General features: G+C 44.7%; 1 protein-coding gene across 2 annotated transcripts in view; it reads left to right on the forward strand.

Annotated features, from left to right (window-relative positions):
- The window catches only part of PKP1 (plakophilin 1), a 43,429-nt gene extending 27,663 nt beyond the window's left edge, over window positions 1–15,766 (forward strand). For both annotated transcript variants that reach the window (XM_068659628.1, XM_068659629.1), the window contains 8 exons: window positions 1,518–1,632; window positions 2,400–2,555; window positions 2,659–2,835; window positions 4,926–5,079; window positions 5,590–5,776; window positions 10,271–10,355; window positions 11,465–11,565; window positions 12,471–15,766. In XM_068659628.1, the coding sequence (XP_068515729.1) occupies window positions 1,518–1,632; window positions 2,400–2,555; window positions 2,659–2,835; window positions 4,926–5,079; window positions 5,590–5,776; window positions 10,271–10,355; window positions 11,465–11,536 (946 nt within the window). In that variant the 3' untranslated portion in view covers window positions 11,537–11,565; window positions 12,471–15,766. The remainder of the gene's footprint in view (window positions 1–1,517; window positions 1,633–2,399; window positions 2,556–2,658; window positions 2,836–4,925; window positions 5,080–5,589; window positions 5,777–10,270; window positions 10,356–11,464; window positions 11,566–12,470) is intronic.
- The last annotated feature ends 1,428 nt before the right edge of the window (window positions 15,767–17,194 follow it).

Below are 17,194 nucleotides of genomic sequence, written 5' to 3' on the forward strand. Positions count from 1 at the left end.
GAGCAGACTGAGCCCGGAGTAGTTTACTTTTTCAGAGAAAAGCCAGAGCCCTTTTGTAGAGGATCTTCGTCCTGACTTGCTGTTTCTCCTACCACCCTCCTCCACTTGGATGCGAGCACCTTGTCTCCCTGGGAACAAGTGGAAAAAAAAAAAAAAAAAACCTACCTGGTATAATTAGGCACTTTCATCAACTGAAGCTCTCCCCGAGGGAGCGCAGCGCCGGCCGCACCCTTACCAGACACGCAGCTAGCAGGAGCTGTATCTGCTTGTGAAACGAAATGGGTGAACACGGCAGGGGCCTTCTGAGACGTGATACTATCGTCTTCTGTGGCTGGGAACCGTGTCTGAAAGATAGCGAGCGCTGCTCCCTTCCCCGTCTTGGAAAAACCTTCCCCGTGCAACTGCACGTCGCGATGTGCGGTGTGGAAGGATGCAGCCCCCCCGTTTTGAGACCATCTGAACCCACTGATGCTGCAACACAACTCGTTAAAATGAAGGAAAGAGCGCAGGGACGGTGTAAAACCAGATTTCCATGGAGAGTAGCTCCAGGCAGGCTCTGCTCCTGTCCTGCAGCAGCAGGGTCCTGCTGAGGACGGCCCTGGTGGATGGCAAGGGAGCTGGGAAGGTGTGGGGGCACGGGGAGCGTGGAAATTGGGGCGAGATGGTCGGGAGCCCCTGCTCTGCGGGGGGAACCAGGCCAGCTCTGACTCACTGCGCTGCAACAGCATCACGCAGGGATGAGAACAGCCTTGGGTTTGCCCTGGGCTCAAGCCATTGCTGCTCAAGCATTTCTGGATTGCAGATGAATTCATGTTAATGAAGAGGCTGCAAATCACAGTGAACATCAAATCCAGTTCTGGAACGCCTGGAGTGAATATCTCACAGCGACTGCCAACCTCTCTTTGTTTTTCATTTGCAAGCTACAAGGCAATAAAACAGGGAAGAAAAAAAAAAGGCAAAAAAACGTTTCCTGTTACTGGAAAAACTCCCCAGTCCTGGCAGCAACCTGCTGGGCACTCAGGAATGAATGAGGAGCTGGGCAATCCCACTGGTCAGAGCCATTGCTGATCCTCCCCAGGTCCTTCCCATTCCCCACACAGGCATTGGGTAGACCCTGTGTAGTTGTAGTTCCGTGTTTACAATCATTTGCATGTTCCTGTTTTTTTTATTTTTATTTTTGGACACAAGGAGGCAATGAGTCTGTGTAACATCACGTGTGGCCTCTGATCATTCTCACTAGGAGGATGTCTGCTATACAGCGTTCCTTTAGAGGACATTTGCCCCTATGGAATCAATCCAGAAGATCAACATGAGAGCTCTGCACAACTGCAATCATACAGAAGGCCTCCAAAATGAAAGCAGAACACTGTCCTTGCTGAATGTAGAAATTAATTAATTAATTAATTAAATTCAGTCAGGGCCATAATGAGAAAAGAGCTGATAGAGACTAGTGAGTGAAGCCAACTAATTCTCTCTTCTTCTTCCCTCCTGACGTGCTCTGCCATGGCTCTCTTCAGAAACCTGAGTTCTGCAGACATGGGGCGCCAGACCATGAGGAATTACCCTGGCTTGATCGATTCAGTCATGACTTATGCCCAGAACTGCGTGGCTTCGAACCGACCTGATGACAAGGTACCAGCTGCTCCTCCTCGGCTCTTTGCCTGAGTTCATCCCCGTAGTTACTCATCGCAGCTTTCAGAATATCTCCAAACCCCTTTCAAACAAGCATGAGAGGGGACTGGGCTCTTTGTGGCTGCTTTTGACCTGCCAAATCCCAGTGCAATCTGTCATAGCATTGCAAATCTGCTGTGCTCTTGGCCTAAAGTAGATGTCTGTTTTACAATTTCCCTTTACCAAACAGAGCCACAGCAAAATAATTTGGTTCCCAAGCCCCCAGAATGTTCCCCTCCCTCATCTTCCCACCCACGATCCTTCCAGCATCTAAACCTCCATCTCTCACCCTACCAGTCCTCTGACTGTGACACTGATCACTGTGTATAAAAGGCACTTTTTTGGACAAAATAGAGTTTATAACACATTTTCAGGAGCTCAACATCAGCTATGGTAGCCAGACATCCCAGAGCCTCCAGTACAATACCAATTAAAACAAAAAATGAGCTCAGGATTGAGCAAATCCTCCTTAGGGGACAACTTTTTTAAAACAAGCAAACAAACAAAAAAACACAGTTCCAGCAGAAAATACTGAAGCCAGGTGTTTGGAAATGTAACTGTGTGTTTTGGTGTTGGCTGCAGGTATCTAGTATCAAGACTTTATGCAGTTTAGCTGCTAGAAAAGATAACTATGGCATGGTAGATGTCCTCTCTGTACCTATATACAGTGCTGCTCCATATTTCTGCCTAATGTGACCCTTGCGTTTTTGTTCTGGGGGTGATTTCAGTCTGTGGAGAATTGCATCTGCATCCTGCACAACCTCTCCTACCGCCTGGATGCCGAAGTTCCCAACAAATACACCCAGCTCAACCACATGGCCCGGAGTGTTTACATGGACAAAACTCTCACAGGCTGCTTCAACAGCAGGAGTGGCAAAATGGAGGTAAGACACGCTGCAAAGGGCTTGGAAATGTGATGTTCAGCCCCAGGCAGGGGCTGCAAGTGAGGAGCAGGACCTGAGCTTCCCATTTCTCATCTCTTTGTAGAATGACGAGTATGGTGTCCCCCTTCCTGAGGAGGATTTTAAACCCAAAGGGCCCAGCTGGCTCTACCACTCCGATGCCATCCGCACCTACCTGTCCCTGATGGATCAGAGCAAGAAGGATGCCACCCTGGAGGCTTGTGCTGGAGCCCTGCAGAACCTCACTGCGAGCCGGGGGCTGGTAAGCGCTGCTCTCCCCTGCAGACACACAACCAAACCCATCAGCACCTTATGGTAGTCAGGAAGGGAAATGTCCTCCTTAAACTATTGCACTACTGCAGAGCTTTCCACAGTGGAAAGATCCATTAAGATCTCAAGTTCTTATAAATGCCAAAAATTTTCTCAAATGGGGGCTAGAATCAGTGCCCCATGGGTCTATCCCAGGTCCGTGCGCCTTTCCAGGGGCTCCTCTGGGTTTCCTCACTCTGTAGGTCATATCACCAGCATCTATAGTACTGGCACCCTCCCCCAGGACACCAGTGAGGATGTGCACAGATGTGGACAGTTGTCCTTAAAGCAGGGAGAATGCTTTAAGGGATGTGCGTGTGCCGACCATGTGTGTGTTTCCTAAGCAGGAGGTGGCTCTAATAACAGGGTGGGTTGTGCTGTGGATTGTGGATTGTGCTCACACCAGAGCTGCTTGTAAAATTACCCTTGCAGATGTCCTGTACACGCTGGTGTGGCAGCACGGAGGTGACACGGGCTGTGTGACGCTGTGGGCATTGCAGGGGCTCGGGGCTGGCGGGGGACACATCACGACAGCAGCTCCGCTCGCAGTGCCCAATATCGCTGCCCTGGGCATGTCCTCACAGGCTGCATTCACAAGGACAAACCCCGACTTGTCTGTGTCGAACTTCATCAATTCCAATTTAAATAAGATGGCTAGGGAGATAAAGGGGTAATTATTTCGTACGTAGGAGAGGTGTGTCACGTGTGCGAAGCGTTCCACCCAGAAACACGGCGTGACTCACGGAAGGAGCCTGTGCTGCTGGGACGGCATTAACCTGCCAGCTCCGATCTCCTGGGAGCTTTTGTTCCGAGTCTTTCTTTTGTGTTACAAGGCTTTCAATGTGAAATACTTAGGGATTTTTTTTTCTTTTCCCATTTAACAAAACCGTGCCACTAATAACAATGGGGAGGAAGGCTGGCACGGGAAGGGTAGAGCTGATCGGAGACACAGGGCTGGAGCTACGTGCTCCATGGAAATGAAAAGGCTTTCAGCAATCAAGATCATTACACAAGAATGTTTTCTTTGGGAGGAAGGAAACAAACAAACAAACAAAAACAGTTCTGCCAGTGGTGCAACAACTTACTTCAGCCTTCTCGCAGGGATGGTTGGAATGGCCCTGGATGTGCAGAAGTGGCTTTGGTTTTCAAAGGTCTTGCTCCAGCTCAGAGCTGGAGGTGGGGTGAGCTGCTGGGTCTGTTGTCACTAAAAGGAAAAAGAAAATAGGGAAGAAGCTTGCAAAGCTTACTATAACCCTTTAGCTTTCAGAAGAAGAGTCTGAATCTCTTCCCACTCTCACCTTTATACATCTCAGTCCCACTGGTGTGAGTCTGTAACACAGCATCTGTGCATCCTTGGAGCACGGGAAGGAAATTGAGTCTCAGCCCCATGGAAGGGGTCACCTTCCAGCCTGTTCCCATGTCACTGCTGATGGATGTGTGTCACTCTAGGGGCATGATGCACTCCAGCAGCCTGCCTGGTGGTGCAGTAGTCAAGAAGGTCAGATTAAACTCCATTAATAAGCGGGCAATGTATTATTGGTATGTGCTTCAAAGTCCATGAGCACCCAGCTGCATTGGCTACACCCTAAGGTCTTCTAGATTTACGTAAACAAACATGAAATCAGGAACCGAGATGTGTACTTTTGGCCTTTGGCTTGTTTCTTAAAGGTATCATTAGCTGTTTCTGCTCCAAAGCAGCCTATTACCTGTGGCACAACAGGGAGCTGAGCAAGGGCAATGTGGACGTGAAAGGTAAAATCTCTCCAACTACTGGGAATATCAGTTAGGCAACCAAGTGTGTCCCCCCCCCAGGCCTCCAGAAGGAGGACAGGAGTCCCACTCTTATGACAGAGGATGGGAGGCTGACTGCAAACTCCTATGGAGAAGAGGGGTAAATGACAAAGTAAGTGGGATTACACTAGGAGAAGGTGTTAAGCAGATGTGTATTTTATAGCGTGGTTGTGTTTGTCTGAACCTGCACATCGTTGCAGTTGTGTCCTTCCAGCATGGGAAGTCACGAGACATCACTGTTCTGTCTCCTAGATGTCCAATGCAATGAGCCAACTGATTGGTGTGAAGGAAAAAGGTTTGCCTCGCATAGCACGGCTCCTGCAGTCCAACAGCTCTGAAGTTGTCCGGTCCGGGGCTTCTTTGCTGAGCAATATGTCCCGACATCCTGTTCTCCACAAAACCATGGGTAAGTAATTTCCACCACAGTGGATTACAGAACAATGTCTAGTTTCTACCTCTCTAACATATGCCCACCTCAATTTATAAACCCCATAACAGGACTCAGCCAGACTGGGCAAAACGGTGTCACTTGTTCTGGTCAGAAGGACCATTACAAGTGATATACGAAGGCTTAGCAACATGCCTGCTATCTCAGTCTCTACAAGCCTGTGGTGTGCTTTATAGATAATGACAACTCTGCAAGGTCATGAGGATGTAGTGCAGATGATAGTTTTTGGGGAACTGAGTTGGACTTGACTACCCATAGCCAAAATCATTACCTTTCCAGAAGCCTGCAGCGCTCATCTTAGCTCTAAAAAACAAGGATAGGCTATTATGCTATTACCATCCAGCATTATTAGTGCCTCCTTCAGGGGATAACACTGCATTCTTGCATTGAATAGTGCTAACACAAATAATGTCATTCACCTCTGCTAGGTTTTATTTAAATGTTGATTGGAACATTCCACCTCTTTAGCTCACCAGGTGCTCCCAGATGTATCACGTCTCCTGTCATTCCAGTCTGGAAATACCAACAGCTATGGCGAGATCATGACATCAGCTTGTTACACTCTGAGGAACCTCATCATGTCCAACCCACACCTGGGAAAGTGTTACCTGACAAGCAACATGTTAAATAATGTAGTAAGCCTGTGCCGAAATGGGTGAGTTTGGGGCAGAAGGCATGGAGAGGGTCATACGTAGACATTTTTGAGCCCCTGTACTCTGTGCAAAGCCAGATTAATATCAGAGCCTTCAGAAAACACTTCAGAGCCACAGTGAAGCATTATTCTTTCCCTGTACCTGTAAATTGAGAGTGCAGATACATTTCGAGCATGCTGGTAGAGACAAATCCTCAGCAGTGGTTTCTTGGAAACAGATATGAGCCATCCAGGGTGGGATTTGTAAAAGTACGTCAGGAAATTTGGTCGCTGATTTTTAAGAAAGTATAAAAGGAACTGAGGGACCAACACCTTAAACCCTGCTAAAAATTCCAGCCTTCAAAGCAGGGGGGAGTTCAGAAGACTTGGGCTTCTCACTGACAGCTTCCTGCAGCTCTTACCATGAAGGTCAGGTCTGAGATTCAGGCACAGCTTTTATATTGGTATTATGCTTGATTTAATGTTCAAATTTATTTATCTTTTGGTTGGAGCACCCACCTCAAGTGGCAAAGATGAACCACATATTTTTTTTTATATCTACTTTTTATAAGTAGATCCTCTGTTCTCCTCACCTATATGCCATGAACTTCACCAGCTAAACAATCTCAACATATTTTACTGCTTTTTCTTTTGGGATTTGGTTTAAGTTTTGCAGGTAGTAAATTGGTGTTTAACTTACAATGGAGCTTGCAGCCTTTGACCATGTATTCTCCATTCCAAGACTCATCTCTCCTCCCATCTGTCTTTGTTATAAAATACCTTATGCAATTAACCTGTTGTTTTCTGTTATGAAAAGACTTCTCCATCATCCTTTGATAAAACACGTACAACTTACCACTTGTTTCATGGCAGCAAAGAGACTCTCAGTCATTAGAAGTGGCCTCTTTGTTTAGTTTGGACTTCAGCCAATGAATATCAGTCACTTTGCTGCTTTTATATGCTTCCACTCTGCAACAAGCCCAATTAACACAAAACCCTGCCCTCTTCTAAGTCTTCATTGTTATGAATGGCATTAACTTCTGCCTAAAGTCCCGCTTTGGCTCCCTCAGACAAGTCATCGGCTAATTTACTACTTCAGCAGAATATTGCACAACCAGGGTTGTGCGTACCTTAATTGTCTTGCCTGTTTTGTGTGTTGAGCTTTGTTTCCAATGAGTCATGGAACTGTGAGAGTTACTAAACTCTGGAGATGTCTTCAGTGTGTTCCTCCTGTCTTCATCACAAATTCCTCCTGAGAAGCTCTCTGATTCTTGCCAAAAAAGGAACTTGAATTCATCCTTTTACTCCTTTATTCATTTCTGTCCCCGTGGATTTTTATGCTGTTTGATTCTTATGAAAAAAGCCAACAATTGACATCCAAGACTAATCCAATTTATTCCTACCATATTATTTTAGACTGTTCCCATAGGGCAGATGTTAAAAAGATCTCCCCTCTAGTGACTTGACCCTGCTAATTCAGAAATTGGCTAACTTTGGCCATCCCTTGTCACGCCTTGTTAGCATTTTGCAGGGCTTTCTCTGTTTGTTTGCCTCAGTTTCCCTATGGACACACTTCCTTCTCCCCAAACGTTGGTGTTGGTTGCTTGACGTGTCTGCGTAACACTCCCCTGGCACATGTTTATTCTGCCACCTACCAAGCATTTCTAAGATTTTTGAACTGGGCTCTCTTTGCATTTGAAGCTCTAAGCTTCAAATGTGTGTTTAACACGCTTGAACAATTTTGTATTCATATTTTAGGAAGAACTTTCAGGCTAAAGACAAGTAAGTTGTGTATACTTTCCCATCTCACGTACTTCTCAAGTGACACCCAGCTCTCCTCAAAGTCAGGGTTTCTTTTTCTTAATGCTATGTGTAGCTGTGTTCCGAGTGAAAGGCATGAACAGTTCAGGAGTTTATCTGATAGCTGTGGTTTCTTCTTCCTGGAGCATCCCAATTAGATAATTGTCTCAATCTCCTGCATATATCCTCCCCTATGACATAGGCTTCAGAGTGATGATGGTGTTTGCTCACTCTCTGTTATTTTTAATTCAGGTTGCCAAAATATTGAATGTTATCTTTGTGCCTGTGTGTGTTGCTGTTTCTGAAAATCAAGCTACGGTTACTGATTTTTTATGATGTCATTTTCTTCTTTTTTCTGCAACTATCTGAAAAATAGTCCCCTTCTAATTTTCAAGCAACGTTATTTTACTGTTAAAATCATCATTTTTCTCAATAATTCTCTGGCCTGCCCCAAAAACTTATCTCCAAAATGTCTTTCTGTAGCTTTAGAGCATAAGATTTGCAATCCATCTCACAATCCCTTTATCACTGATTTGTTCCAATTTCTCTTTCTTTGTTCATTCACTTGTCACATTTTTTTTCTATTATACAGTTTAATTATATGTTTTAATTTTATCATAATGTTTTAACAATATTATTCTTTCATGAAACTCAGATCTTTCTTTAATTCTTTTCTTGATTCCTTTTCTTTTCCACAGAAGAGATTCTGTGGAAGAGAGTTCTTCTCACCCACAAATTTCCAGCTTCCTAGTTCTATCAAAGATTGTACCTTGGTATCAATTTTGTAATGTTTTCCTTGGAAGCCCCTCCTGCAGGAATTTCTTGGCATCTCCTATGGTTCTTGATAGTTTTGTCCTTTGAGGAAACATAAGTTCCCCCATTTTTTCCTATTATTTGATATTCATTGTTCCCATAATTTGTTATGCATGTTGAAAAGCACTGTCTTTTGTGCTGCAGTCGTGCTTTCCCTCCCCAGTCCTTCTGACTGAGTTCTTGCTGTATTTTGTTGGAGTAATAGCTTTTGGGATGACTGCTACCACTGCCACCAGTGGACATATTCACTGTTGTCTTTCCACATCTTCTGATTCAAACTGTAAAACGGTCCGTTTTTAAAAATGAACTTTGATGATCAGGCAGCTTGTTTTCAAAGAAAATTTTTTCCCATATGAGCTGTCCTTGCTATTCTGTCCCATGGTATACACTTCATAGTTATACACTATTCCCAGCTCTTTTTTTAGGATATGCTACTTTACATATTGAGGTTGTCATCACAGCTGCATCAGTTCATGCTTAATCTTTTCATACCTAAATAATAGTACTGGATACTCTGTGTGTAACAGAGCCAGTATCAATCCTTCAAATTAAGAATTAACAGCTCTGCTTTATATGCTGCAGCTACATATGCTCTAAAGACACAATGGCAAAAAGAACATAGTAGGCATCATTAGAAGCAAATAATTTAAAAAATAAAATAAAATCAGTCCGTCTTAGAAAAAGAAAAACAATATATCCCTGAAAAAAAAAAGTATCTGGGACATGACTATTGAACACTAAATACCTCAAAAGTTTATTGCTTTTCAATGGCTTTTCAGTCAGATGCTATTTTCAACCACAACATTTTTTTTACATGTAGTCATTCTGATGACAGTGTATAGGTTGGTTATAACCATAGAAATAGTTTTGCAATAAAAACTAGTTCTCCTGTCCCAAAACATTGCTCAAGAATTTCTGGTTATGCACGGCTCCCACAGTCCTCAACACAGTACCAACATATGTGATCTGCACAACCCCTGTGGTGATTCTAACCAGATTAATTTGGGAATTTCTTGTATGCTAGAAGGTCTTTGGTAATGACTGCTGTTTATGTGAGAGGAAAGCCCCAAAATATACTCAGTGCGGTTAGATTCCCGTCCTTCCAGACTCATAGGAACAGTGTTTGCATGTCCCAAGTGGTTCCTGATGATCGCTCTGCCACTCCTGTCCTTTGATGCACTGTTTTGAGGACACTTTTCCTAAAACTGGGAGCCAGGGAGGGTCCTAAGCCTGGTCTCCCCTTCATCGCCCTGTTTGAGACAGTTTGGGGTTGTCGCACTGGGCCTACACCCGGAGTCTCCCACGGGCAGGACGTGGTCCAGCAGATCAGGAGCAGTGATAACAACCAGCAGTGAGGTTTAGATCTAGGTTGTCGTATGAAATGTTCCAAAATTATAGAAGATACTGTTATGACTCATGGTTTCGGAGCTGTTACATGAGCAAGTATCTATTAACTTGTGCTGAGTAAGGACTTCTGGTTACAGATGTTGTTATTGTGAATGCTCCCATCGCCTTCATCCCCACAGGCAGCACGGGGCCCTTCCCTGCACTGCCCTCCCGAGGGTTCACCCACGACGTCCCTACAGAGCTCAGGGACAGGCTGCCACCTTTGTACACCTCTCTTACTCTCCCAGAAGTTCTCCAAAAGCTCTCCTTCAACTCTGTTTCTCTGCTCTGATCTTCCCCTTTTCATTCGTCCTGTTCTGGCCCCAGTGGCTGCTGTCACATAACCTCGCTGAGAGAGCAGCGAAGGTTTCCCGGGCAGGCCTCTAAGGCTGAGCCGTCCCCAAATGGGATCTCCACATGGGGATGGCCCAGGTAGGCTGTGGGTAACACGTCCTGATGTCTGTGGGCCGCTGCTCTGCGGCCATCCAGAGTTCACCCATGCTGCTTTCATCTTCCCAGCTCCTGTCCGAAAGCGGCTGAAGCTGCTCGCCTCCTCCTGACAGATCTTTGGTCGAACAGGGAGCTGCAGAGTGTGCTGAAGCAGGTAAGGAAAGCCCTGCTGCTTCCTGGCTGACAGAGCAGCCCCGGTCTTGACTCACGGTGAGATTGCAGAGGTCGTGATTCAGCAGCGGGTGCGGGCAGGGGCTGGGAGCAGCCCGAGGCACGGGACCGGTGACACCCAGCACTCAGGCACCACATACGGCCCGAGGAAGAGGCAGTAGGGTCGCAACCACAGCTCCCGGGGCTGTCTTTAGGGACTTCCCCATCGCAGCCCATTGTGTAGGATCAGTGTATCCTGCCAAATCCTCACAAAAGTTCCTCCCCTTTTCCCCCATTTTTGTCTGCATCCGTAACCCTTCCCTGTGGTCACATCACCCCTACAGTCAGGATAATCTTTAAAAGCAATAAGAAGAGTTTTTAGGATTTGTTTTGCTCCCTGCAACAGAAACCGTGGAAGTGCCGAGCCAGACGGGGCGCTGAGCCAGCTCCCAGCTCCCAGTGGCTTGCTTTGAACGAGCTGGGTTTTTCCAACTCAACAACAGCAGCACCTGCAGAGAGTAAAGGGCCAAATTAAAGAGAAGGAGTAACATCCACAAAGGGGAATACCCTGGGGGCAGGAAGGCAGAGAGAACCTAAATATCATTCTTCTATTAACGGTTAGGGACTTTTCTCCATAGGAGTTCGTGTAGCTTTGCACCAGGCTCTGCTCAGGAGCCTGTGCCAACTCATTTTGATGTGACTGAGTCACTCCTGTGCTCATCACATAGGTATATACATCAGAGAAGCAGGCTGGGAGTCTGCAAGGGTATATGCATCATGCATGTATCTTTGCCATGTTTCCAGGATGGGGAATAAGATGAATTAATGTTGAGTGAAGGATCACGTGAAGGTTTCCTCCAGTAAAGCTGGAGGAGTCCAGCTCCTAGCAGGCAGAGAACAAAGCAAGAAGGTGAAGTCCATCCACAAGGCTGCCTGTTCACGTGTTGAGGGCATGCAGAGGGAGGACAGAGAAGGCTGTTTGAAAATCATCCATGCTTTTTAGGTGGAGGACAGCTTTTGAACTGGGCAGGAGGCAGTCTCACAGCAATGGATAGGTATTGGTTTTGAAGGCAATGCACATTCACTGCGCTTTGTATACATCTGCTTTTTCAGCAAGGATTTGATAAGAACATGATGGGATCTTTAGCTGGAACAACCTTCAGGACTCTCTCCTCCAGATTTTAGGAGCCTCTCCATGCACTTCTGGGCTGCAGGTGAGAACGGGGCCCACATCCATGGGAAAAGGGTTGTTGAGGGCAGAGGAGCAGTGCATGAGCCTTATCAGCATTTTGCTCTTTTTAGTCATCCCCAAAATGGTGTGTGTGTGACATCTTCATCATGAATCCTATCAGCCCAAACTGCAAAACATTTGGTTTGATGACAAGTCAGAAGCCGTGCAGTTCCTGGGCTTAGTGCAGATGCTGCCCACAGTACACAGCTGTGTGCCTTGGACAGGCTCAGGGCAGATGCCATGGGACGGACAAAGCTGTTGGAGACAGCAAAGCCTCATGCCATTATTCTTAAACATTTTATGAGCACTTAAGAATCTGCCAGTAAGCGTCATATCAAAATTTGGAACTCTATGGTACCATCCAAATAATCCCAAAAGAGAAACCAGGTTAGAGAGATCAAGGGCAGATTTTTCAGAGCATCATTAGGATATTTTTTCAGTGTGGGATGAGGCCTGAATCTGCAAAGTGCTTCTAATTTGTAATTCCCACTGAAAGGAAAGGTGTTGACCAGTTCTGCATTTTCTCAGGTATCAGATCTCTCTATGAGGTGGTATCAAGTTTATGGAGAATTAATTTCTCTCTTCCCCAACATACTCTTTGCAGTCAAACTAAGAACAGTCCTGATGTAAGAGGAAATGGCAAAGCCCACTTCTCTCCTTCTCCCTGGCATGGATTTCGCTTCTTGCTTTGTTGGGTGGTTTCCACTGGGACTCAGTCTGATACTTCAGAGGAGTGTGGGAGTCCAGGGGGAAGAGCTATGGGTAACACAGAAACTGGGGAGAGGCCAAGAGAAAAGATAAAAGTTGGTTTTGAATGAAAAGAAAAAGATTTATTGAATGTTTTAATTATCTGGGTATTTTTTTTTTCTTTATTTTTCTCCATTTCAGAATTTGGAATCGGTTCATGTCCAGGAAGACAACCCTTTCACAATTACTTAGGATGTTAAAGATGTAGATTGTTTCTGAGTTAAACTCAACTGTAAAGCAAACTAAACATATGGATTTCATGTGGATGATACTGATATTTTTAAGCATTTTCTTCTTTTTAGGGGGGAGAAGGGACTTTTAACAAGGTTATACTTTCTTGATGTCAATAATTATTTTTTTTTGCAAAGAGTGTGTCTGTGTAACTATGTACATGTTGCTGTGTATGTGTGCATGCAGACAACATACATGTGCACACTTGGTGAGTAGGATCTTCCTACGGGCATAGCCCCCTGTCTTCCACCAGAAGTCAGTGTGATTTGTGCAGTTTAACCCCCTTGTAGAGTTTTGATAAATTCCACCCAATCCATGCACCAAATGCTGCCACACTAAATACTTGTCACAGCCTATTTTTACTCACAAGTACAAAAATTACCAGTTTTATGTTAAGTTCCCCCATTGCATATGGCTATTTTAAACAGATACACACAACAGTACTCTTCTTTAAAAAGGCTGGTTATTCCTAACATTTATGAACATGGGCTTCTTTTCTGCTTTTGATTTTTTCTCCGATGAACTCTTATAGTTATTAGTATTTTCTTTCCTGTCATGTGAACTCTTTATCTCAAGAAGCAAATTGACGTCTGCTGATTCTCTCCTGGGTCTCAGTAACCGTTGTCTGAAGCTATATGTGAGGGGACAATTACAACACATCTGCAGAGCATGAATATACCGGGTCCCAAATCGTTCTGAGCGCCGGAACAACGCCATCTCATGACTGTACCTGGACAAATGTAGCTTTTGAGAAGCTGAGCTGGAGACAGGAGGAGTTTGTTTTCCCCGGGGTCACTCGCTGACTGCCACCCAGGGCTCAAGAGTGAGGGATGTGGCATTTTAAATCACCATTTGTTTGTACTGATCAAGGTAAAGAAATGGTATTAATATGCAAAGGAGTATAAGCATGTGTGTGAAGTCAGAAGCTCAGACACGCAGGGAAAGGCCCAGCTAAGGATGCATTTGTGCAGGGGCACCAGACCCTGTTTTGCAGATGCCAAGGGTTCAGGAGGTGCTTGGAAAGGATGAGTTATGAAGCTGAATCTGGAAAGGGAAAAAGAGTCTCACTTTTTTTTTAAGTGTCAGCCTTCTCACTTGGTGGCAAGTGGTATATCCCATTCACTTGACAGATATTCTGTGATTTGTGACTGCCGAGGGTCTATCCATAACATTCAGGTTGGCTTTAACACAGCTCCAGACCTAAGAAATGGGGTGGCATTTGTCCGCCGTTTTGACAGGATGGAGCACGTGTCCGCAGAGAGGGAGATCGTTTGCCTGCTGGTTTTTCTCTTGGACTACAAAGGGTGGCTTAATCTTGTGCACTTTAATGAGCAACAACTATTTGCTTGCATTCACCCACGTTCAGTCGAGAGCTTTCTGTGCAGAGCTCCCAGCCAAATGAAAGAGAAAAAAGCACCTTTGAAGTGGAGAGCTAGAACCAGGTGAATCCGGTAGGACAGTTTCAGGAGCATTTAAACAGCAGCAAAGGAGCCCGGGCCCGTGGGCATGCCCTTGCCATACCTGCCAGATGTTACGTAGCTGGATATACATTCTCATTTCATGGTTCAAAATGTTTTTGGCAGGACCCAAGACTATGGACGTCCAAAATGGCTGCAGTATCCACAGGAAGGATTGTTACAGTTTTGGTGTAAAAGTATGTTGCGTGCAATTTTGCATTCAGATTTGTTCCTGTAATTACATGTTAGACTGAAGTCCTGGGAGCTAATGTTTTTCCCTGTAAAATTAATTGGGGAAAGCTAACTACAAAATGTAATGATGGAATATTGAGGAAATTCATTCTAATTGGCTGTTATTTAAGCTTTATTTTTAAACAGTGCTGCTGCTTTCACCGGTAATGCAGTTTACTATAGTGCTATATTAGGCACAAAGAGCTGTAGCTATATGATAATCATCTCACAATTAAATTTACAAGTACTGGAGATTTCATTACTAAGTATTAAACTCAAAGGACCAGATACATAATTCCCATAAATGTTATTAGTACAGTAAAGTTGGTGTTGTTTTTTTGTTTTGTTTTGTTTTTTTCTTCTTTCAAAGCTAATAAGACGATAAAAATAGAATCTGTCTCCATCCCTGAGATCTTCCAAACTTGGCTGGACACAGCCCTGAGCAGCCCAATCTGGCTGTGACACTATCCCTGCATAGAGTTGGGCAGACCAGAGAGGTCCCTTCCGATCTTAATTTCCTTATGATGCTGCTGCATGTTGCTGCTCTCATACCTCAAAATATAGCTAACTTGAGAGGGCAGGGTGCTGTGTGAAGTGCCCTGCCACCCCAGGGCTGTTTTGCAGCTATTTTTTTTTCCCCAGGAAATTCTCTGATACTCAACTCTATTTTCCTCTCAGTTTCTCCTTGTAAAATCTGGACTACAGATTAGGAGAAGTGACCAAGTAGGAGAAGTGACCCTGATGCCCAGCTGTGAAAGGAAAGGAAAATCAGACTTACTGGAGTAACTGGTGTTGTTCATAACCAGCAGCTTGGGACCTTCTTTTCCAAGCAATGCTTCTCCCAGGGGCAGAGCTCAGCACTGCAGTACTTGGATGCTGTTCTCACCTCCAAAGTAAACGTTTTTCATTCTGGGGAGACATTGTTTTTTTTTAAAGGCATGTCTTTCACTCTGACACCTGCTTCAGTGAGCTGTTTTCCTTGTTTTCACTTGTGCAAGAGCCAAGTAGGGCGCATCCCCAGTGGTACGGGTGAGGCAGGGGCACAGTATGTAGCTCACGCTCTGGGTCGTAGTGATGGAGAATTACTGAGGAGGGAAGGACCACAGCTACCAGCACTGTGAGCTCTGCCAGCAGCAGAAATAAGAGCAGTTGGGGCTTGATTTGTGCGCAGGACACACAACCATGTAAATAAATACCATACTTGTCTGTCCTGGGCTTAGCAGAGCTTTTTGGTCTATTTTCTCATAAAATGCTTTGTTTGTTTGTGTATGTACAATCTAACCCACCCCAGCATTTCAGAAGCCTCATGGACGAGTAGAAGGCAGTAGGCAGTTTTATTCCTCTCTGACCATACACCAGTTTGTGACCACCTTAGCCTACCAGTCCATAGCTATACAGTGTATTCTGTAAGATATAGGTATGTGAGAATAATGTATCAGAGTTTTGTTTTGGCTGTACTGTATGTATTTGCTTCGTTGGAAAAGCTGAAATCAATAAAAATTGCTGGAATTTCTTCAAGCTTCCTGTTTCAGATGGATTTATTGTTGTTGTCTTGCCATGATATGGTAATGAATATAGCATCTGTTTGAGAGGTTTGCAAGAGCCTGTTACCCTGTGGCATTCAGCCACTGGTCTCAGCACTGGTCTGTTCTGCTTTTTCTGATACAAGGAGTGAAGCTGTAAAGCCTGTTTCCTCCACCATTTCATCTTTGGCAAGACTCAGAAGGTTTCTCTCCCATGAGCTTTTACAGTCACCACTTCAACCTATGAAAAATTTAAGTATTGATAGCATCATTTGTGTCACCTCTATGGATCCACACTTTGTTGTGGGGAAAAAAAAACAACAAAACACCTTAATTTCTTCTGAACCTGACTCACATGAGCAGTGTTTGAAGCTACCTGAGTCTTATATTTAAAAAGCGAGATGAGTTGATGCTCCCCAGTGTCTCAGACAGCCATGGGCTGTCTTTGGTCCAGGCTGGGAAGTCCCAGACCAGTTCCTCAGACACAGCCGTGGTTCATTGTGCACAGTGACCTACTCTGAACCTGTCCCAATTAAACTATTTCCTGCAGAGATGGGGAGGCCAGAACTGCATTCAGTATGCAAAGTGTGACTAAGTTGTGGGTTTATTTAGGGACATAATAGCCACATTTTTGTTCTCTTCTGCTTCCCTAGTAATACATAAAACTCAGCTTGCTTTCTGCACCACGGTTGCGCATTGAGCTGTCACTGGGATGGGACCATCTACCATAAAGTTCCCTCCAAGCCAACTCCAAGCCCACTATTTGGAAAGATAAGTTTATTTCACCCCAAGCATATCACCTAACATTTTCTATGCTGCTGTTTCCCTGTCATTTATCACCCATTCCTTATTGATCTATAGTTCACCCAAGTTTTGTATACAGGCATCACACTTAGTTCTCAGGTACATGGCCATGTGAGTTTTCCCCTGTCAGGTATTGGCTGTTGTAGGAATCTTCCCCATTTCTCAGAGGCATCACATGTAAAAGAAAGAGAGAGCGAGAAGAAAGATCTTTTTCTGCTCTTCCCCTTTCCAAGTATTCTTTTCACCCTGATGTTTACTGGCCCTCCAGTCTCTGTGGCAGGCCTTTGTATAATTGAAGACACTCTTATTTTTTATATCTTATTCTTATGACGTTGTTCCTTCAACTCCTTTTTGGAATATGTAGTTCAATTTACATTTAACTTGGCAGAGGTTATGAAGTTTTTCCTACTTTTGTCTTCAGCTATTTGAACAACACCTTCTGATAATTTCCCTCTCCTGCTGCTTAACCCAGCCAGCTCCCTTCTGCTCTTACTCGAGGATTTCTCCATTGGTGGGATGTACTGGGTTTGTCTTTCAATATGATAAGCATAATCTGCACTGCCTGTAATGTTCAATTCACCCTTTTTGCTTCTCCTTGCAGTAAGCAAGCAGCATCCTC

The sequence above is a fragment of the Anas acuta genome, chromosome 24 (genome assembly GCF_963932015.1).
Source record: "Anas acuta chromosome 24, bAnaAcu1.1, whole genome shotgun sequence".
Classification (NCBI taxonomy): Eukaryota; Metazoa; Chordata; class Aves; order Anseriformes; family Anatidae; genus Anas; species Anas acuta.